General features: G+C 38.8%; 1 protein-coding gene across 2 annotated transcripts in view; it reads left to right on the top strand.

Annotated features, from left to right (window-relative positions):
* Positions 1-21402, top strand: part of ZSWIM6 (zinc finger SWIM-type containing 6) — a 106459-nt gene extending 85057 nt beyond the window's left edge. Inside the window, exons 5-12 of one of the 2 annotated variants that reach the window (XM_057389649.1) lie at positions 86-232; positions 3098-3244; positions 5406-5666; positions 9575-9710; positions 14159-14316; positions 14852-15015; positions 16842-16923; positions 18817-21402. In XM_057389649.1, coding sequence (XP_057245632.1) covers positions 86-232; positions 3098-3244; positions 5406-5666; positions 9575-9710; positions 14159-14316; positions 14852-15015; positions 16842-16923; positions 18817-19679 — 1958 coding nt within the window. In that variant the 3' untranslated portion in view covers positions 19680-21402. The remainder of the gene's footprint in view (positions 1-85; positions 233-3097; positions 3245-5405; positions 5667-9574; positions 9711-14158; positions 14317-14851; positions 15016-16841; positions 16924-18816) is intronic. The other variant, XM_057389648.1, reaches the window with a different exon arrangement.
* Positions 21403-22168: the final 766 nt, after the last annotated feature.

Here is a 22168-nt window from a genome sequence, read left to right as displayed (position 1 = left end):
ACAAGCCCTTTTGAGTAACCTAGCAAAGCAGGCCATTGCAGATGTGGAAGCGTTGCTATTCTTCAGTTATTTTTTTCTGTTTTAGAACATGTTCCTACAGCCTGTGCAAGGGTGGATGCATTACGATCTCATGGATACCCACGAGAAGCACTGAGGCTAGCAATAGCTATTGTCAATACACTAAGGAGGCAGCAGCAGAAACAGCTGGAAATGTTCCGGGCTCAGAAGAAAGGTAAATGTGGGGAAGAGAAGGGCAAAGGCTGTGTAAGTTGACAGTAACACCAGGAATCTTGCATGAGGAAACTGGTTTTGAAACTAAAGTGAAAGCGATGACTTTTGACTCTTCAGCCTCCATAGTGGTAATGTAACATTCTGTATGTCAGAGTTTTTTTGTAAATTGTGTTGTGAGCTGTGCAAGGCTCTTATCAACCTTCTGCAATATATCTGGCATGGTAGGGCCTTTATTCCAATCAGAGGTTTCGGTTACACAGTGAAAATAGTCACCCTGTGTAATTTATTGGCTTTTGAACAGAGCTTTGCATTTGGCATGTCAGGTGCTTAATTTTTTTTTCTCTGATATATAATTTTGCTAACCTATATACTCTGAGGTGTAAGCCTGAAGCTGATGTTGAGGATAACAATGATGCAAAGTCTGAATTACAAACATTCATTAAATTTGGCTGTGTGTTCCAAGAGAACCTCTTAAGCTTGAAATTTTAGTTTTTCTGAATAGAGCGGGATTGAGATTTTGGGTAGGGGTTTTTTGTTTGCTTTTCTTTTTGTTCATTTTTTGGGGTTGTTTCAGTTGGCTGGGGTTTCATTTTGTTTTGTTTGGATTCATTTAAGTACTGTTTTTAATAAAATATTTTGTGGTGTTCCAGGGAGCACTACCATTTTTTTTTAAAGTGTTCTCCTTCTGATATGTTTCTTTGTCATGTGATCCTTGTAACTCAAAATAATTCTGCACTGAACCATTTTAGTTTGAAGCGACATTGGAAGAARGGGATGGCTTTGTGGTGGAAGAATGCATGTGGATAAATTGGAATTACTTTCTGAGCTGCTACACTAGTCCTTTCATTCAAATTTTATTTTACATCTTCTCTGTTACTCTAACTTTTGTGTATTGTCCTCAGACATTGTAGTCAAAAATATCAGTGTGAAGTCATATGTGTTTTTTAACTGTGTTCAGATGTTTTCCCAGAAATGAGCATTTAGAAGACAAAATATGCACCTAGCTGAAAAAAAATTCAGCTGCAGTTCCTATGTGGCTTTGTATTCTTTTCCTGTGGACCCAAGCAGTAAGGGCTTTTTGAATACTGTTGTTAAGACGGAAGGTACCTGCGTCAGTGTGTGTGTTCATACCCGCTGGCAGGTGTGAGGAGTCTGTTACAAGTATGCTGATTGTAGTAATGCTCCTTTTTTGTTCCCAGTTGCAAGTGCAGCGTGCAGACATTCAGTACCTCTGTTAAGTTCCTTTCCTTGTGCGCACCTAATGTTATTCTATTGTAATTTAAGAAGGTTGCATAAAATGTGATCCACCCTGCCCTGAAACAAAGTAGCTTGTTGTTTCTATGTTGTCACTTACTGTTATGTTTATTTATTATTGTTATTGGGAATTTTTAAAAGATTCTCTTTTCATGTGGTGAAGTGTGCTGGTCTCTATAACCAGATGAAAACTGAAGCCACAGCCCAGCTTCCAGCTTTAGTTCAGTAAGCACCACATGCTTCTGCTTAGCTTTTATTCATGTGACTGATATGACGTCCATGGAACCACTTGTGTGATTTTATGTTAAATGTCTTGTCTGATGAGACAATTGACCTGTCTGGTTGGCATGGCACAAGTGAAGGTCATAAGTAGACGGAACAGAATAACTAGAACAAAGTAATCAGAAAAAAGTCATTCTGGTGAATCCTTATTTGTGTCTATTCTTTAGTAAATTCTGTTTGTTATAAATACAATTATTTGCTTGTTTTTTTAATATTACTAGAGGATTTTAATAGTACTAGAGGATTCTTTAAAAATCCTTCTACCATCCTGACAGTGTGTCTGTGTTTGGTTTTGTAGCCCCACATATTTAAATAGGAGGAAGCAGGTCTTAAAAGTTTAATGCATGGGTACTCAGATATGCAAGACTTTGGGAACAAGAGAGAGTGGAGGCAGGCRCAAGTTAATGTGTGACAGGCAGAGGGACAGAGCAGTCATCGTGACTTGTATACGGTCTTCACAGGGTCACCCATAATGCTTCTGAATCTATCTCTCATAGTTCAGTTGTGTCTCTCTGTCTAGGAGGGAAAAAGCCGGGACTTAGAGTCAAAGGGGAGCTGTTGCCATATGACTCAGATTGGGGAATCTCTAATATTTGTTATCACAATTACACTTTCTCCAATTCATTGCACTGAATATTTTTTCTGTATTCTAACCAAGTAATGGATAAAGGCTACAGAATAATATTGGTGAAGGTAATTTTGGACTGAAATCTTAAAATTACCAAAAATACACTTGATCCTATTAAAAGACAATTTTTTCTGGTATGCCCCATTTAAAAATTTGATGCCTTTTTTTTTTCCTAAAGCAGCTGTCATCCTGAGTTTAGTGCAGAGAGACAGAGATGCAGGATAAGCTCATAATTTATTAAATAGGAACGTATTTTAGAATATTTTAATGTATTTCATTATTCCATCATATTAAGTTAAAAATGTAAAAAGGGTACTGTGTCTTTTTGAGTGAGGGAATTGTTGTAAATATACTATCAAAAAAGTCTTTGTTATAGTTCCTCGAGCAGMCATTTTCAGACGAGTTCCTAGTAGTATCAAGGAAGAGATTTCAAAAGACATTGCCATTGCAATTTTTGACCCATAATAGACTTTGCTCAAAAAGTTTGGCTTCAATTGTTTCTCTTTTCATATTCCTCATTTACATATTCACCAAGGGCAGTAAATTCACTCTGAAAGATACTATTTTCTCTTTCTATGCAGAAGCTACTAGAAATTCTGTACTGAGAGCATTTTAAGCAGTTTTACTTGTGTAATTGTTTTGATGGGCTAACATGAGCTCTTTCCCTCTCTCTCTCTCATCTTTGTGTGGTTTGTGCTGCAGACCTTCTCCACAGGGGAGTGACCTCAATAACAAATCTTGAAGGCTGGGTGGGACACCCTTTGGACCCAATTGGAACCCTTTTCAGTAGCCTGATGGAAGCCTGCAGAGTGGATGATGAGGGTTTCCATGGATTCTCTGATTTCACGGGTAAGGGCAAGCAAAGGCAGCAGTCTTGTACATGTCTTCATTTACTAGAGATATTTTTCTGTCTTGCCTTTTTGAATCCATTTCAAAGCCACTGTTTTTATAGTATGAGAACTCATATTTGCATTCCTTAGGAAAACACAAGGGGGAGAAAATGTTTAAGCTAAGAAAGCACTTTAAAATTACCAGTTACTCATTCTTGAAGAAATTTCCATATTTCACACTGGAAATAAAACTCAGTAAGACTTGATTGCGGCAGTCTTCTCCACATACATTGCACTGTCCTCTTGCTGAGAAATTGCAGGAAATCATGGCATCACAGAGTTGCTAAGGTTGGAAGGCACCTCTGTAGATCATCTAGTCCACCTGGTCTGCTTGTAACATGGGCACCTTGAGCAGTACATTGCCCAAAGTCTGTGTCCAGCTGGGTTTTGAGTAACTTCAAGAGTGAAGACATACAACCTTCCAGGGCAACCTCATGCAGTGTCCAACCATCCTCATAGTTAAACAGTGTTTTCTTATGCTCAGATAGAATTTCCTATGTTTCAGTTTGTGCCCATTGCCTCTTGTCCTGTCACAGGATACCACTGAGAAGAGTCTGGCACAGTCTTTACATTCTCTCATCAGATATTTATACATTTTGGTAAGATCCTCCTGAGCCTTCTCTTTTCCAGGCTAAATAATCCAACCTCTCTCACTCTCCTACGAAAGGTGCTGCAGTCCTTTAATCATCTTTGTGTGCACTCCAGCATGGCCTTGTGCTGAGGAGCCCATGACTGGACACAGCACTCCAGATGTGAGCTTACTAGTGCTGAGCAGATGGGCAAAATCACCTCCCTCCACCTAGTGGCAACACTGCTAATGCAGCCCTGGATTTTACTGGACTTCTTAGCTACAGTGTACATAATATTCCAAAACAATGGCAAAACACTTGAACTTGATTATATACCTAGTGTATAAATGTTAGTTGGAAAGTGGTGTTCCTCTATCAATAAATAATAACGTACAACATGGATAGGATAGGTACACCCATTTCAATTTCAGTATTTGCTCCCCAGGAGTTTAACTGATTTATTCTTTGTTTTCAGTCTCTTTCCGCCTTTGGGGTAGCTTCTTAACACCACTAGTGTGGACAGAAACTGGATTCATTCCTTTACCTGAAGCTCTTTTATATGCATATTCACAATATCCTTGGGGCTTTGCCTCAAAACTCTGCTTACTCAATTAGACTTTCTTCAGTAAATTTCTACTCTCCTACCCACCAATTCTGGAAGAACTTTTAATTAAAAAATTTGGAAATGAGATTCTCTGCTGTTACTAAAAGACCAAAACAGCCCCATGAAATAAAAACATTGTGTTTTGAAAAGTAATCTCCTTCTGCGCACACATATGCAATCTTCCAAGTGCTTTCAGCCTTTCCATTTGCTGTAGTTGCCTGTCTCTTTACATCTGACAATTACAATTTTTTGTTCCCAAATTAGACTGTAAAATGCAACAAGCTGGAATAGCATTTTCTCATATGTTGTGTCTGTGAAGTGCCAAATGAATTGATAGCACTCTTTAAAGCAGTTTATTGGCTTGGCCTGTGTGGAATTTGCCTGTGATTGTTACTAAAAGTAAGGCTTCTGATGTTAACAATATGCATTTTTATCATAGACACAAGTTTAACAAATTAAAAGCCTGAAAAGCAAGCAGAGCATATATTAAAGGTGTGGAGTTCCCAGGCCTATTGTATTTGCACCRTTCTAATAGTGATAACTGAAATCTGTGCAGATGTGTAAGCACATTTCCCTTCCTCTTGTACGTCAGGGCTTTAAGGAAATACCAAAATGGGTGGGGAAAGAAATTGGAATTGATCTTGCAATTATGGCCTCATTAACATAAAGCTGGAGGAACTGCATTTTTTTAAATTGTGCACTTTAAAAGTGAAAGCTTTTACTTGAGTGGGTTATTCAAAACCGAAGTATTTTAGTGTATTTCTGCCATGTCACATCAGATTACGTAGTTTAGATTGGGTTGCTGTATTTGACACTGGCTAGTAATTGGAATAATTTTGAAAAAGCTAATACTAACAGTGGAAGCATTTGTGTGTGTGGCATTGTAAGCAGATTATGGGTTAGAGTGGTTTGCTGATGTGTTTTTCTTTCTGTGTCACCCCTTACAGAGAACCTGGGACAGTGCAAATCTCTGGAGTACCAGCACCTGCCTGCACACAAGTTCTTAGAAGAAGGAGAATCTTACTTAACTCTGGCTGTGGAAGTAGCATTGATAGGGCTGGGACAACAACGAATAATGCCAGATGGCTTGTATGCACAAGAGAAGGTTTGTCGAAATGAGGAGCAGCTCATTTCTAAGCTACAGGAAATTGAATTGGATGATACTCTGGTGAAGATTTTTCGAAAGCAAGCAGTCTTCCTATTAGAAGGTAGCTGAATATAGATGCTAACTGCTTCTCTAAATTGTCTCCACTTACACAAGCACACAGAACTAGTGTTCCTGTAGAAACTGCCCACATGCTTCAGATGTGTTTTTTAATTAGAACTCCAGGAAAATTTTTATCACATCTCTTAGGAAAATCAGACACACTTTAGATATCACGTGACTGTAGAGGTAAGGTATGGACCTATAAACCTCTTGTTTTAATTTTGAATACACTTCATTCTTCACATTTGTTGCATGCCATAATCTCAATAACCTGATTATACGCTCCAGGCTGTTATATAATATAGACATCAGTTACCAACAGTTCCCAGGTACACTAAATTCTGAATATTCCTTGTGTTCTGCAGAAGGAATTACACTGGCAGCTTTATAAATGAGTAAAGATTTTGACCACTGTTCCCAAGTGAAGAGCTCAGAACAGCAGAACTGTAACGTTTTATGCGTGACAATCAGAAAACTACTTGCCTTTGACATTTATATCATAGGTGGAAATTAAAAAATGTTTGTTTAAATGTTGTAGCTTAAGGTCGATCTTGTGCCTAAGTTCTGACCATGACACACAATTTGTGATTTGGGATTAGACAGTGTTGCAATAAAATCTGTTCATGGAAGTGCATACTTTTTCTTTAACTTTTAAAAGGGCTTAACACGTAGTGCTAAATCTCCACATTCAGAGAGTGGTTTTATGGGTTCCATGGTTGTCTTTCTGGTTTTTGTTCTTTCTGAATGGAAGAAAAAACTGCAGGGGAACAAATTAGCCAAAGGCATAGTCCAAGTTTTGAGTGCATGCATGTGGCTTGAAGGGGAATGTGGTACTACCCTAGGCAAGTTGTGAACACCACAGTCAGGTTTTGCTTTTTTTTTTTGTAACACATTAGTCTTTTAAACTTTTGTCTTTCATGGAAGAGCAGCATACTATATGTTGCTTAGGGTTCTCARATTTAAGTCACTGTTTTTGTCTTGATTTGAGGCTGCAGAAAAGCTGCAACACAGGGACAGTTTCCATCATGGTGTGGCTGTGTTGCTTTATGGCCTTTGGACAAGAAAAGCGATTGTCTAGATCTAGCTATTAACATGCAGGATTCCTCTGGATTATAAAATCAGTTGACTGCATCTGTTTACTGGTAAGGATGCTTTATGAGGAAAAGGCAGGATTTCTCCAACATATTCTCTGATAATTCTGGTTGACTACTTTGATCACTAAAATCTTTTTAATGTTTTCTTAGAGTAATAAAGAACTGATCATAGCAGAAAGTSTGCTAATAAAACTGCCTTAAAAATGGCCATTGTGAACAATATGCCACAGTTGTGTGTGATGAGAAATCTGGATTTCCTGTAGTAGTTTCAATTTGCTTGACATTAGGCAGAAACTGCCAGCTTACACGGAGACAAAGTTGTGCAGTGATTTAAGGTGCTAATCGTACCAATTGTGAGTTTTTACTTAAAGTTCTGTGGGTACAATAAAGAAAACTGAATCCAATATTAGGCTGATTTCTATGCCSTTAATGCAGATTAATGCAGGTTGCAGGCAGCTACCATTTGAGTGCGTGGGAAAGCAGAATGTAAGACTGTTTTGCAAAAACTGTTCTGATTTTTTGCTTGACTGCTAAGTTAATGGTAGAATATATTTTCATACAAATGCTTTGTCATGTATTCTTTGTGTGACTGAGCTTCTGACTGGACCACCAACTGGCAAACATACATGAAATGGCTTCTTTCATTCAAGCAATGCCAGCTAGTTTTGAATGGCTTTCAACTTCATTTTAAATTATTATGAGACACACTGTCACCTACTAAATCTTCATTCAGCCCCAGTCTTTAGAAATGCCCACCTATGGGGCTCACAATTTTTTCATGCCTAGTGATTTCTACCCTCGCATGCTACACTAAAGCACCAGTCAAAAATGTTACTGAAACAGCGGTGAGCTCACACAGCCATCCATCCATCCATCCATCCATCCATCCATCCATCCATCCATCCATCCATCCATCCATCCATCCATCCATCCATCCATCCATCCATCCATCCATCCATCCATCCATCCATCCATCCATCCATCCATCCATCCATCCATCCATCCATCCATCCATCCATCCATCCATCCTTTCAAATGTGGTGGGTTGGAATCTCTAGTAAATGTAGTAGTAGCTTCTGGGACTGCTGGATGCTATTTGTGCAATAATAGTCCAGTAATATTTAATGTAAGAGTCTTATACTGTATCTTGCAACATTTAATTCCTGAATCTCTTGTCACTGAAGTAAAAAAAAGCTGTTTGATACAGTTTTCTTATTAACAGGAATAACAATCTTTAGTGTGCAGGAAAAATGKAGAAATAAGATTCATATGCTCTGTGAACATTTGAAACTCAGCAAGTAAATAGTTGCATTTAACTTTGTTGTTCGTTGTCAATCTTGATGCTGCTGTTAGGTAGTTGAAATCTACACTTAGTGAGAAAAATCTGCTACCCCAACAATGGGGATTGTTTTCACATTAAAATAATAGAATTTTTTAAATCATGTGGCTGAAACGGACTAGCAGAGCCAACTTTAGTGCATGATCTGACTTTGTGCTCATCATCAYAGAATTGTTCAGCTTGGAAAAGACTAATAAAATCATTGAGTCCAGCCATTAGCCCAGCCATCACTGTGTTCACCACTAAACCATCTCCCTAAGTGACACATCCACACTGTGAACACTTTCAAGGATGGTAATTCCACCAATGCTCTGGGTAGCCTATTCCAATGCCTGACCACCCTTTCAGTTAAGAAGTTTTTCCTAATGGCCTATTAAAACCTCCCCTGGCATAACATGAGGCCGTTTCTTCTCATTGTGTCTCTGGTTGCCTGGGAGAAGAGATCAAACCCGAGCTGGCCACARCCTCCTTCCAGGCAGCCGTACAGAGTGATGAGGTCTCCTCCGAGCCTCCTTTTCTCCAGGMTGAACACCCCCAGCTCCCTCAGCTGCTCCTCACAGGATTTGTGCTCCAGACCCTTCCCCAGCTCCGTTGCYCTTCTCTGGACTCGCTGCAGCCCCTCAGTTCCTTCCTGCAGGGAGGGGCCCAGAACTGGACACAGCCCTCGAGGTGTGGCCTCAGCAGTGCCCAGGACAGGGGGACAATCCCTGCCCTGCTCCTGCTGGCCACACCATTGCTGATCCAGGCCAGGATGCCATTGGCCTTCTTGGCCACCTGGGCACACCCTGGCTCATGTTCAGCTGCTGTCACCAGCACCCCCAGSTCCTTTTCCCCTGGGGAGCTTTCCAGCCACTCTGCCCTAGCCTGTGGCACTGCCTGGAGTTGTGACCTGGAGTTGTGACCAGGACAGGTCCTGGGACTTCAGCCATGATCAAGTCCAGACTAAAGGGTTATTGAAATGCTGATGTCACGTGAGATGTTTGAGGAATCAGGTGGTTTGTCATGTAATTTTAAAGACACATATTTTTCTGCTGTTGTATTTCTTTTTTTCTTGGTGAATATGTGATAAAGCCGTCTCACGTGAATGGAGTGCATGGGTGTTGTTGTGCATGATATAGCTGTGTGGAGGTAAAGCTAGGATTATGGCTTTCTACTTTGGCATACCAGACTTGCTGAATGATCCCCATGGAGTACTGGAACCATTTTGCCATTCCTGTAACCACTGGTAGTGTGCTTAGTATTATGCAATTTGTAGTCTGTTTTGTTTTCTTAAATAAACGGTATTTAATATATTTGTAATATACTTGTAATATAATTGTATATATGTGATGCATTGCATTCTTCACTGAAATTAGCAATATAACTTCACCTATTGTACAGCAAACTCTGTCTTTGAATACCAGTTCTGACTGAACAGGTATATAGTTGGGGTTTAGCAGTTTGTGGAAACTGACGTTCTGTTTCTCTTTGCTACAGGTGGACCATATAGTGGCTTAGGTGAAGTCATCCATCGAGAGAGTGTTCCAATGCACACATTTGCCAAGTATCTCTTCACCTCTCTCCTACCTCATGATGCTGAATTGGCATACAAAACTGCACTGAGAGCCATGCGGTAGGTATTCATGTGTTGTCTGGAAGGAGCGCGAGTAGTGGGTTGGAAAAGGTCTGGTAATCAAAACCTAGTCTATTTTCTAAAACACTCATTCTTCCATTCAAGGAGATGCTATTTTGGTTCTGTCATCTTTAAAAGTAATTGGTATCTGTAGTAACTATATTATAATAATTTATAAATCTACAATTAGTGTTTATTTGGACTTGTAAAACAGAAATCTTCTGTTTCAAATCCTTTTAGAATCCCACTTCTGGGGCACAAGTTTTTATGGTACACAGCCACCTTAGCACATGCATTCTCCCATCCACATGGTTGTGTGGGTATGATGGTATTGGTAAGGAAATAAGCAGAGGTATTTCACTGTAAGTCTCAGGATTGTCTCTACTTAGTCTGTTCAGCAGGACAATTTGTTTCACTGCCTTCGTTATAAATTAACTGTCCGTGATTTGAGACCATGTAGTTTGGTCAAAGCCTGTGCATTTTTTAGTGCTTCATAATATCTTGGCCTCTTTTGGATGAATGTTAGGATTAAATGAAGTCTGTCCAATGACAACAAAATGTCTGGTTTGCATCCCATTTGCTTTTAGTAATCAGGAAAAAGAAGTGTCCCAGGCAGTGTTCAGTGTGTGCTATCTGTCTCAGGACAGGCCAGATTGGTAATGATATCTAAGAAAAGAATTTTGAATGAGTTTTCAAGGACCTAAATGATGACTGATAAATCTGTTGTCCATATAGAATGCAAGGACGAAAATGGTCCCATCTGAATTGTCTGCTCTCTAACAAGAGCCTAGTAGTTGATGGTTGACAGAGGATTGCCACAGCTGCATACTAAGAACAGTCAAGTCCTAGATATTATAAAAAAGAAAAAACGTGAGAGTTTTTCTGATCATTATCACCAAGCATAATTGCACAATGATTGAAGGACATCCTATCCACTGAAGGGTATTTAGCTTCATCGGACAGGTTGTGTCTGAATGGTTGGAGTTACTTATTTGGAAGCTACTCTCCAAAAAGCTAAATAGGGAGAAAATAATTCTTGTGTTCAAAGGACTAAACGGGAGGCCATGCATAAGAACAAATTATAGTTACTATCAGGTCAGGCCAAAGGTCTGATTAGCCTGTTTTTTTATTTTCCTGCTTCCAAGGCAGTAATGGATGTTGTGGGAAGAGTCTAAAAAATACAAAGAGTGGTCTTGCATACTTGCTGGCTGTAATTAGCATTTTAGGAAATAGATTGAGAAGACAAAAATACATTGCTGATGAACTGTTGAGGACATTCGAATGTGTAATCAGAAAGCTGCCTGGGCCACTTAAGTTTACTTGTCTTCTTTTATCTCAGGCTAAGTGCATCAATAACTGATTATATCAGATCAGGAAGATAGTACACAATTTGGTAGGTGGGGTTTTTTTGGTTGTTTTGTTTTTTGTTGTTTCTTTGGGTGTTTTGGATGTTTCTTTGGATGTTTTGTTTTTTTTTAAGAAAACAGGTTAATTATTTCATAAAACATACTTGTGTCTTGTATTTACTTTCAGTTACCACCTTAAAGTGTTTCTCAAAAGGTAATTTGTGTGGATTTTTCCTCCTTAAACTGTTATTGAAATGATCCTCCAAGGCTGGAGTAGTCATCCATCAGCAGCTTTCCTGAGTGTTTCGGTGAACATGGCATCAGTATGCAGTTTCTTTTGAACAAGGATTTGCCCAGAAAACAGTCATAACTGAAAACTTTTTTTTTTCAAAGTTTCCTTTCTTAACTAGAAAAACAAGCAAGAAAGATCCAAATGATGAAATCTACAGTTAGTCTGGGGTAGCTCCAGTCCTCATTTGCCATAAGGCTGTCATCTCAACTGAAAATGTTACTTCTCAAATAGACCTGTATGAAAAAAAGAGTTGTCTTTTTGTTTCCATCTGGTAAAATCACAGGAGACATCAGTGCAATCAGGACTGTTCTCCTCTATCGCCATCTTCTCCATCACTTTATAAGACAAATGAAAATTCAGCCCTAGACAGTAAGCTTGATATTTGGCACTCTTAAGAAATGTGGGTTGCTATCTTGAACTGTGGTGATGGCAGATTTAGACGCTTTGTGTTCCTTGTCAGTCTGCATTCCTCTGCACTTCTTAAATTCACCTGAAGAAGGATGGATTATTTATTCCATTTGCAGCATAGTGTTAGTTCAGTGAATAAAGGACTGCCAATACAGACCAAATGAAAAAGTAATGCAATGCTGCCTTAAGGGGGCAAGAGTAAAGCAAAAATGAAGATTGAATGTCTGTCTCATGGCTGAGAGGTTGAATGGGTCAGAAGATGAAAACTTGAGCATCTTGTCTTCTATGGAAGGAAAGAAATGGCTGTGGCAAGGGAAGAAATCTCAAGCAGAAGTTAGCAAAGGTGCTGCATGGTAATCTCTACAGCTGCTCATGCTTTTAGAAGTGAAGCATATTTTTTTTCTCACTTCAGCATTTATTAAAGAAGCTAATTTCCCCAAGGTCTTAGCTAGTTGTTCTTCAGATGGAAGTGTTTGGTTAGTCTGCACACAAGTCACATGGGTCAATTATCCATGCTGAYAGCTCAGGAGTATTTAACCTCTTGGTATTCAAAACCACCTATTGCTGTGAAATTTTTTGAGTCATATTTTAGTGTGAGGAACGCATAATATGAAATAAATGGAAACTGAGATCATAAAGCCTTCCATGCATACACCTTGGGCCTGCAAGGACACGATTGTGCAGTCCTTGATGGTCACTTCTATCTACGGTTTTCTGCTTGCAGTACTGAAAAACATATGGAGCATAGCCTTGGAGAATGTGGGACTGCAGTGACCTAGTTGACTGCTCACTTGGAATCTGAACTTGAATATTTGGCTTAGGTTGGCTGATCCCTCGTTAAGCCTAAATTTCACCCARGCTTTGGGAGCCAGACTTTAATGGTGATGTTTAATCACAAGGTAGCTTTKCTAAAACCTAACTAAATAATTGATGTTTCAAAGGGGAAAGGAAAGTCAAGAATGCTAAATCTACTTGTGTTTTGCTGATGTTCCCTAACCTTGCCAAAATTGCATGAAAGCCACCAATTCACAACAGCATTTCTTTTCACTGCAAAAGAGCACAGAAGCTGGCAGTGAAATTCGAAGTGACAAAAGATTTCTCCAAAACAGCCTTTCTTTCATACTTTTCATCTATGTACTATTACTCATAACTTCCTAATCCCTTTCTTCATTTGATAGGATTTTTTCTGTTCATTGAAACKATCTTGTAATACCCCTCTGCAACCTCATTCTGTGCTTAGAAGAAGTCAGCTTTAGAGTTCATGTATATAAAGAGGTGTTTTAGTGGTGCTAGAGAATAGATTTGCCTTGATACAAGTGAAAAGGGAAGGCTTCAGCGGGTTTTTTTCATGCAAGTGCATATGTCTTACAGTTATTGGGGTGGTGTGTTGTATTTTTGTGTGCCTGTTAGATGCTGCCCATATATTCAAAGTTACCTTTCTCAGTGAATTCCCAAATATACTGTCATATGCTTCAGGTATCTAAAAAAGCCCAATGGAACTTAAATCTATCTTACCATGAAAAGAAAAGGACATTTTACACAGTTGCTTACAAAACTTAAGTATTTATTTGAAAATAAGAAATTGTAATTTATGTTTAAATGAACCTATCCTATAAGAAATATCCTATCACTGAAAAATATAATGCATTGGATTTTCAATGTTCAGCCGCTTCAATTTTTTTGACAAAAGAGATGCGGCTTCCTTGATCCTCACTGATTACTTCCTTCTAGAAAACCACTACTTGTCTATGAAAGTTGATAGAAACAGACCTCAGATATTAAGTGATATCAAGAAGCTGAGCTGTGGAAAAGCTTTTCTTCTGGACATTGCCTTATTACTATTTCTTTAGACCATTCGTATACTGAAATTATACATAACCGTATTGAATAAAAATGCCTATTTTTGTTCACTCCTATTTTTTRTATAGACATTTATAGAGTATACTGTCTGTATCGTAGTGTATTGCAAGCGCTATCAGTTGAGTCTTCACTGTGGGCTCTCATTTGGATCGTAGTACTCAACAACACATTAATTTGAAATTTTAAATGTGAATGCATCTTGTCAGATAAGACTCTTATTGATTGATGAATACTCCATAAGAAAATGGAGTCTGAAAACAATTTAAAATGAAACTTCTCTGTCACTGCTGTTTGGGACCCTAATGTCAGATTATGTTGCATTATAAAATATTAGTAAGCTAAAGATGACCATTGGTGTAGGCAGGTTTGGCAAATGGACTTTTGGAATTCCCCAAGAAGATAAGTGATTTTCCAATCTTTTTTTCAGAAATTGGAAAGACATAATTCATAGACAAGACCAAATATTSTTGCATCCTTAGTTTAGCTCATGAGTAACCAAATGTAATAGTGGTTTAATGAAAGACATTTCTTACCTATTTCAGGTTGCTGGTACTGGAATCTACTGCTCCTTCAGGGGATCTGTCCCGCCCTCACCACATTGCATCTGTTGTTCCAAACCGGTATCCCCGCTGGTTCACCTTAAGTCACATCGAGTCCCAGCAGTGTGAGCTGGCATCAACCATGCTAACAGCAGCCAAAGGTACATTGCTCTGTCAGTTACCTACTCAACTAAGTGTATGCTTTTAATATTGCATGGGTAAACAGATTATAAAACTTGTATTTAGGAGTCCAAATTGCAGTATGTCATGAGTTTGAACTGGGTATGACAAACTGAACTGGCTTAAACCTCTCCTGTGATTTTCTGATAAAGTAGTTAATACTACTGAGTTAGCTGATAGCTAGATGAGCTTGGTGTGAGCTGAGGAGACAGCTTTTTGTTCTCCTGGCGCATGGTGTTGACTACATGACACAGGAGGGGACAAGTCACTTCTAAAATTTACAAATCAGAATGACTTTTGGCCCTGCACTGCACTAACRCCTTCAGTCAGTTAGAGGAGTTTGTGCTCTCACATCTTCCATTCATGTGTGATTTAATTRTGAAAGGTTTCTTAAAGTGTGTGTAACTGAAACATCATACTTGAAACATTGCATAGCAGTATCAGGCTCAGTTACAATGGATCTCTGGGTGTTTTGGGAGCTCATTCTGTTTTGCTGATTCTGTTTACACCTTGCAGGTGATGTTCGGAGACTGGAAACAGTGTTAGAATCCATCCAGAAAAATATCCACTCCTCATCACACATCTTCAAACTTGCCCAGGATGCATTTAAAATAGCAACACTCATGGACAGCTTGCCAGACATAACTCTTCTGAAAGTTTCTCTGGAGCTGGGCCTTCAGGTGTGTCCTCATTTGTTTTTATTTTAGTAGAAGAAAGAAATTTGATGCAGTGTTGGTGGGTATAACTTTCAAGCACAGGAAAAGATACTGCCTTAAGGCTCTGTCTGGACTTGGTTTTAAGTTCTGTTTTCTAATAGAAGGCTCAGTGTRCTGGCAAACACAGACCAAGAGCCTGAACAGCCCCTTGTGCCATTCAGGTGGAAAGTAGAGCTGACATTCACTGGCTGCACTCTTCTGTTCAGTGGTGAAAGAGGACTAGTGCTGTGGGWTCAGGATTATATGTAGGACTGGCTAGAAAGTAAAATAACTCTGGTTGCCAGAAATGCTCTGTATTTTCTGCATGGTCTTCAGGATTTTTTCCTTTTCCCTTCCTTCCTTTCCCCTAAATGACAACTGATACATGCTTGTTGAAAGCCAAGGTCAACCATAATGACCTGTTGCTAAGACAGACTGTACTGACAGCAGCCCTCTCACTTCCATTATCAAAATCCTGTACTCCACAAGCTGTGGATCTGTCTGTGCTTGAATTGTATAAGCACCACAGATCWGTCTTCAGGCTCCTAGGAGAGACTTTGCAAGCTAGAAGGAGCAGCCAAGTAGTAATATTACCTGACACTTTTGAATCTTAGAGTTTACACAGTTGGTTTCCACAAAAATAAATATCTCCATCCCTCTTCAGGGAATTCTTAAAAAAAAAAACCAAACATGCAAAGATCAGAAAACCATTTATTACTTTGCTTCAGTAAATAAAGCTCCACAGACTTTTGGGGAAAGGTTGTTCTCCCAGTTGCTTCTCATGCTGAAGAAAGGTACTAAAATCTTTAATCAAAAAGCTGAGGGTTCTGTATGCTTTGTTAGGCTTTCATATTTCCATGGTCACTGTGGAAATCTGCTTGTTTCATTTGCCTTAAATGTTTACGTGAGGGAGAGAAAAATKCTTAAAATTGACCTGTGTGTCACCTCAAACTTTAACCAAGCATTGTTCAGTGTAAACAGCACTGTATTCATGGGTACTGAATATCACGGTATTCATGGATACTCTTTTGCGGCTGACAGTGTTACCAGAGTGTCTCCAGCGGGGTGTAGAAGAAGTACTATCACAAACCCATACTTCGTCCCCAATCTCAGGGTTTGGAACAAAATGGAGCTGTTCTAGAATTTCCTTGCTGTTCTATTCCAACCTTACCAGAGGTGTTTTAAGAATGTTAAAGGTTTGTTTTCCAGAAGGAAGATGCATAGCAGTTTTCTGGTAATAATTCCCAGCTGTGTAGTTTTCTACAGTAATGCTTTTCCTGCAAAAAACTCAGTGTCAGCACTGTCTCTAGTGGACTAYAAATTATATCCTTTTCTTTTCTCCTCAACTTAATTGTAATTAGGTTGTCTTATTCCAAGTCTAGTACCTGACTACTTACAATAATCATATGCCCTAGCATACAGCACTATGATTACCGATATACATGCACATAGAGGGAGGGGACATTATGGAATTTAATTTCAGTAACTGATAATTGATTTTTGGTTTTTGTTGTTTGGGAGAAGGCTTTTTTATGGGGTAGGATTTTTTCTTCCCCACAAATAGAACAGTCTCTATCCTCTATCCTTGAAGAATCTGCAGTTGGAATTACTCTCTGCATGCTATTCAAAAGTATGTGAATGGTATTTTTCAAACTGTTTGACATACCAGCTGGAAAAGAGGTAGTAGAGTGGAGAGGGCACGAGGCAGCCATTAACTGCAGTGTATTAAGTACCTTAAAATTCCTATTTGTTGGTCTATGGTCTTGGTTTGCAATAGAATTAATTTATATTTTGTTTGTGTTCTTTAAAAGGTAATGCGGATGACGCTGTCAACACTGAATTGGCGGCGGCGGGAAATGGTGAGGTGGTTGGTAACATGTGCAACAGAAGTAGGTATGTTCTGAAATATTTCTCTTGTCAGCTACTCTTACAGGTCTTGATCTTCCTTGTTGACACCCAAGTTCTGCAAATGCCTCCCACTTTATATTCATCTGTAAAATTCCTTTGGTGACAACACATTATGGCAGTGATTAGTGGGTGTTTATAGGWACAAACCAAGTGAGAGTTTGTAGTTTATAGGCACAAACCAATAGTTGAGTAATACAGTGTGACTTCTTTCCCCCATAAGGTGGGGGTGTGCATAAGCTACAGGAAGTACCCATATTCAAATACTCAATACCCAATATACTCAATACAGAAGTGGGAGAACAGTGCTCTAAGTAGCATGTTCTGATCATATTTGGACTTTGCCGTAAATTTCCTGTGTGTCTTCATGAGGTATCCCTTAGCTTCTGTATTAAGATTTACCATCTTCGGTATGAGGATACAGAGTCTGAAAATGAAGTCAAGTGCATTGAAAATTGTACAGCTGTCAAAAAAATTCCAAAAATCAGCAATGCTAATTGGGGGTCAATTTAAGTAGTTACGATAACTGAGCCATTTTAATTGTCAGTAAAGTATTTCTGGAGAGCATGTATTTCTGTTTTATTTCTTTCTTCATATAATTGAGTTGGTTTTTATTGCTAGTATTGTTGGTATTGTGCTGCTCAGATGATTCTTGAGTTTCAGAACTTTGGAGGATTGCTGCTGCTTATTCTCTGCATGAGTTTATTCTTTGTTTTATGCTTAGCTGGGAATATATTGTCAAAAGCATGGGGAAATAGAGCTTGCTTTTGTATGCCCTCAACCAGAAAGTGCTTTGTGTCTGCAAATTTTCATGCAATGCTCTTGTTTTATTGCTTTTTTATCTTTGCTATAATAATTTTTGCTGAGGCTCTGTTACAGATATTAGTGCCTGAGTATTATTTTGTACAGCTGCAGCTCAGCAAATAAAATACTGGGTTTAATATTGCTTTAAATTGGTTTACATATTCTAATAGAAGTGTCCCATAAAGAACCTATAACATCAAGCAAAGTACTCTTGAGACTTAATCAACACAGTAAGGAATCAATATGGTAAAACTAGGAATCTGTTTAAATGAAGGTACAGTATTCTCTGGCTATACTGGATTGTGAATTGCAAATAAGTGAAGGGGTGCATGGGAAGAATCAGAGTCCTGCAGAGAAAATGAAGGCCTTTGTTTGTGGTTTAGGTGGGCTCACAAATGTGTGTAAACTGCCTCTAGCAATAAGGCAGTCTAGTTAACTATATGTTTAATTTATGGAACCCATCAGCTGGTGTTTCATGCTTCTGCAAAACACACTGGGAATACAGTGCACTGAGAATATAATATCCAGTAGTTCATATTGCTCACTGTATTTCCCTAATAAGGATCTTGATGATCGTGTACTTAGGAATTCGATAGCTTTAAGGTGTGTTTAGTAAGTTCTGCTAAGGTTTGTCATGGTGTTCTATTAAGAAAGCTATTTTGCCTACTTTTCCTATGTGGTGTACTTTGAGATTTACAGTGAGGAAGAGGTTGCAATTGCTCTCAGGTGTGCAGGGTGAGGGCTGCTTTTGAGTGAGATGATGAGACCAAATGAGCCAGAACGTTTTACCCAAATTGTCTTAAATAGTAAGTAAAACATCTCAGCTGTCTCAACAAGAGATTAAAGCTTACCTTGCAGGCTATTTTTGGTTTTCTCTGGATTTATGTGATTTCTGCAGAATTTGCACTGTGTAGTCTTGGTTTTAATGTCCTTTTCTTGCCACACTGCCTGAGAGCCCTTCTTGCTGGGATGTACTGGTAACCTCTTAGACTTTGTGGGAATTATATTCTCCTGCTGAAAACATCAGTGTCTGATGGGTTTTGTCAGTTGTGGCTAATCCTTTCTTTCTCTCCCCAGGTGTTTATGCACTGGATAGTATCATGCAAAACTGGTTTACACTTTTCACTCCAACAGAAGCCACTAGTATTGTTGCTACAACAGTGATGTCCAATAGCACCATCGTCCGTCTGCATCTGGACTGTCATCAGCAGGAGAAGCTGGCCGGCAGTGCTAGGACGCTTGCTCTACAGTGTGCCATGAAGGATCCTCAAAACTGTGCCCTCTCTGCACTGACCCTATGTGAAAAGGATCACATAGCTTTTGAGACCGCGTACCAAATCGTTCTAGATGCTGCTACGACCGGCATGAGCTACTCGCAGCTTTTTACCATAGCACGATACATGGAGCACCGTGGTTACCCCATGCGGGCCTACAAGCTGGCCACTTTGGCCATGACACATCTCAACCTGAGTTACAATCAGGACACACACCCTGCCATTAATGATGTTCTGTGGGCGTGTGCGCTCAGCCACTCCCTTGGGAAAAATGAGCTAGCAGCTATAATACCTCTGGTGGTCAAAAGTGTCAAGTGTGCAACAGTACTGTCAGACATTTTGCGTAGGTGTACTTTGACCACTCCTGGCATGGTGGGACTTCATGGAAGGAGGAACTCTGGTAAGCTCATGTCACTGGACAAAGCCCCTTTACGGCAACTCTTGGATGCCACGATCGGAGCCTACATTAATACAACTCATTCACGTCTCACTCAYATCAGCCCACGACACTATAGTGAATTTATAGAGTTCCTCAGCAAGGCACGAGAGACTTTCTTAATGGCTCATGATGGTCACATCCAGTTTACACAGTTCATTGACAACTTAAAACAAATCTACAAAGGCAAAAAGAAACTGATGATGCTGGTTCGTGAACGGTTTGGTTGATTAAAATGATGATGATGAAAACATGTGAATGGGGATCAGGGGGGAGGGGTGGTTTGTTTTTACTTGAGCCTACCCTTTGTACCCCTTTTTAACTTAAAGAAACAGAGCCACACCGGTATTATATGTGTATAGTTATATTGAGTTTGCAAACTAAACTGTCATGTTGTGAAAGTTTGTGTGTTTAATTTTTTTTTTCTGTTTTGTATGAGAGAGGTTAAAAAAGGTTTGGTTTACACTGAGTATATGTTGTCAAGTGGCAAAAGCCCACATTGCTCTCCTTTCTGTATACGTTCACAGCCTCAAAAACAAACATATATTGCAATGGCTTTAAAAACCAAACAAAACACCTCCATCCTGTGATAAGTACCTCAAATGGATTCAGCTTTATTCCTTTGTAACTCATCCTTACATTTCAGCATATTTAAACAAACCAACAAACRAAATACTAATAGTTAAAAGGCTGACCACGTGGCTTTGCAGTGCTGTTCATCCAGAAGCATGGCACACAATGCTTGTGCATGTGGAAACTTAGCGACTGTCAACATACATTCTCAGGGATTTATCAAAAAAATTAAAAAAAGAATGAGAGCATTTATTGTACTGTATATATATTATAGTATATGTCTGAATATTGAAAAATATAACATTAACTAATTTATAAAAAAATCTATGTAATGCAAAATACTTGAAGCTGCAGTAGCTTGGTTTTAAACAAAAAAAAAATCCTATCAGAAGGACTAAAGTGCGCCTTGCTTCAGGGTTGGCTCAGGTGGTGAACTATATGCTGGGCATCTATGCAGAGCCACCTTTTGGATTGCATGGTTGGACTGATACCTATTGGGGAAAATTTTATATATATATATTTATACAACCTGTGTATACATATATATGTATACACGCATACACACATGCTTGTAACAGGCACTATAGTAAAGAGGGACAACAAAAAATACACAGCCAGAGCAGCAAGCCTTAGCATTAAGAATACAGTATGCCAGAACTGGGGTTTGTGCCTCCTAGCCTAGAAGACTTAAAGAATATCCTTTTTGACACAAAACGCGAAATGTTTTCCAAAATGATTGACATGATACGTTACGCCTTTGCAGTGAGCTAATAATAAGCTAACCTTTGTGCACAAATAACATATATATATATTATATATATATATTCTGCATAGGTATTTTGACTTTGTGCAGGACAGAAAGTTGTGTAGGTATGACTGTTCTACTTTTCAGTTTGTTTTTTTAATATATTTTATTTTCTCTAGAATTACTCAAACAAAAGCAGCCTTCTATCTTGCCTTGTCTTAATGCTTTAAAATAACCAAACTGGAGATCTAACTACCAAACTGTTCATTATATTATTAAGTACCAACTTTGGTTACAGTATAGTGTCTTTACTTTAGCTGATGGTTCTGTATCCTTGTGCTTTTTAAAGCAATTTTTATGTTTTGGTGCAAAAGTTGTCCAGTGTCTCTTGTTCCCTTCGTTAGAGAACATGCTAGAGGTATGTTTGTAGGTATTTTTGTTTAGAAAAACTACTTCATGCTCTCCATTTTATTTATTATAATAGGTAAAAAGGTTGTACTTCATCACCCATGTAAACATGCTCATGAAGTTGAAAGTAATTAAGATTTGATACACTGATATCAATTTATTTATGTAACTAAATCACTGTTTTATAAACTTGTTAATGATCAACAATTTTTTTGTTTTGATTAAAATTAGTTTTTTGAAAGTTGATTCTGCCTCCTTTAATGCTGTCTGTTACTGGAGTTGAGTTGTGTAACAGTGAGTTCGTAGATCATGACTGTCCATCTATCAACTTCAGTGCAAGGTGGTGGTAAGCAATATGACCACCAAGCCCAGGAAATAAATGTTGTGTTCCTCAAAAATATGCTGAGGAATGGCAGTGTTCGCACCGGCCGGTGGAAGAAGACCTGGTGCTTCAGAAGAAGGTCAAATGCTGCCTGTGTCTGAAGRTGTCTGTTCTGTACTTCAAAAAGTAAGCCTTGACGTATCACCTTGGTAGCATTCTGGAATGTGTGTGGGGGAGTGTTTTCATGTGAGTAATTTGGGTGACCATGAGAGTTGAGATGTGCTACAGATATATTCAAGGACAGTTCTTCGATTGGCTTTTCTAAAGTGTTTTGTGTTTTGAATCATGCAGCTCATTCCACTTGGCATGAAGTTCTTGCTCACCAGCTGATAGATGATATTTCTGCTGTCTGGAGYACTTACTCCATACAAATTGTCTGAATTTCTAGCCCTCAGAGAATAATGGAATATAATGTGGTTGAAAATTGAAGGGGAGCTTTCTGCTTAACCAACATTTTAATTGTCTTCAGAATGTTATCTGATGTCATATTTGACTACATGATCTGAGGACCTTCACTTCTTTTTTTTTTCATATCTTCAGCTGAAAAGAAAATTAGTATGCAGCAAGCAACTATCAGAAATACCAGTGTAACCATGAATTCTGACAGTGAG

The sequence above is a fragment of the Malurus melanocephalus genome, unplaced genomic scaffold (assembly GCF_030028575.1).
Source record: "Malurus melanocephalus ecotype Western Australia unplaced genomic scaffold, MMel_1.1 scaffold_18, whole genome shotgun sequence".
NCBI classification, from domain to species: domain Eukaryota; kingdom Metazoa; phylum Chordata; class Aves; order Passeriformes; family Maluridae; genus Malurus; species Malurus melanocephalus.
The sequence above is the reverse complement of the archived record's forward strand: the minus strand, read 5'-3'. Positions and strand labels throughout refer to the sequence as shown.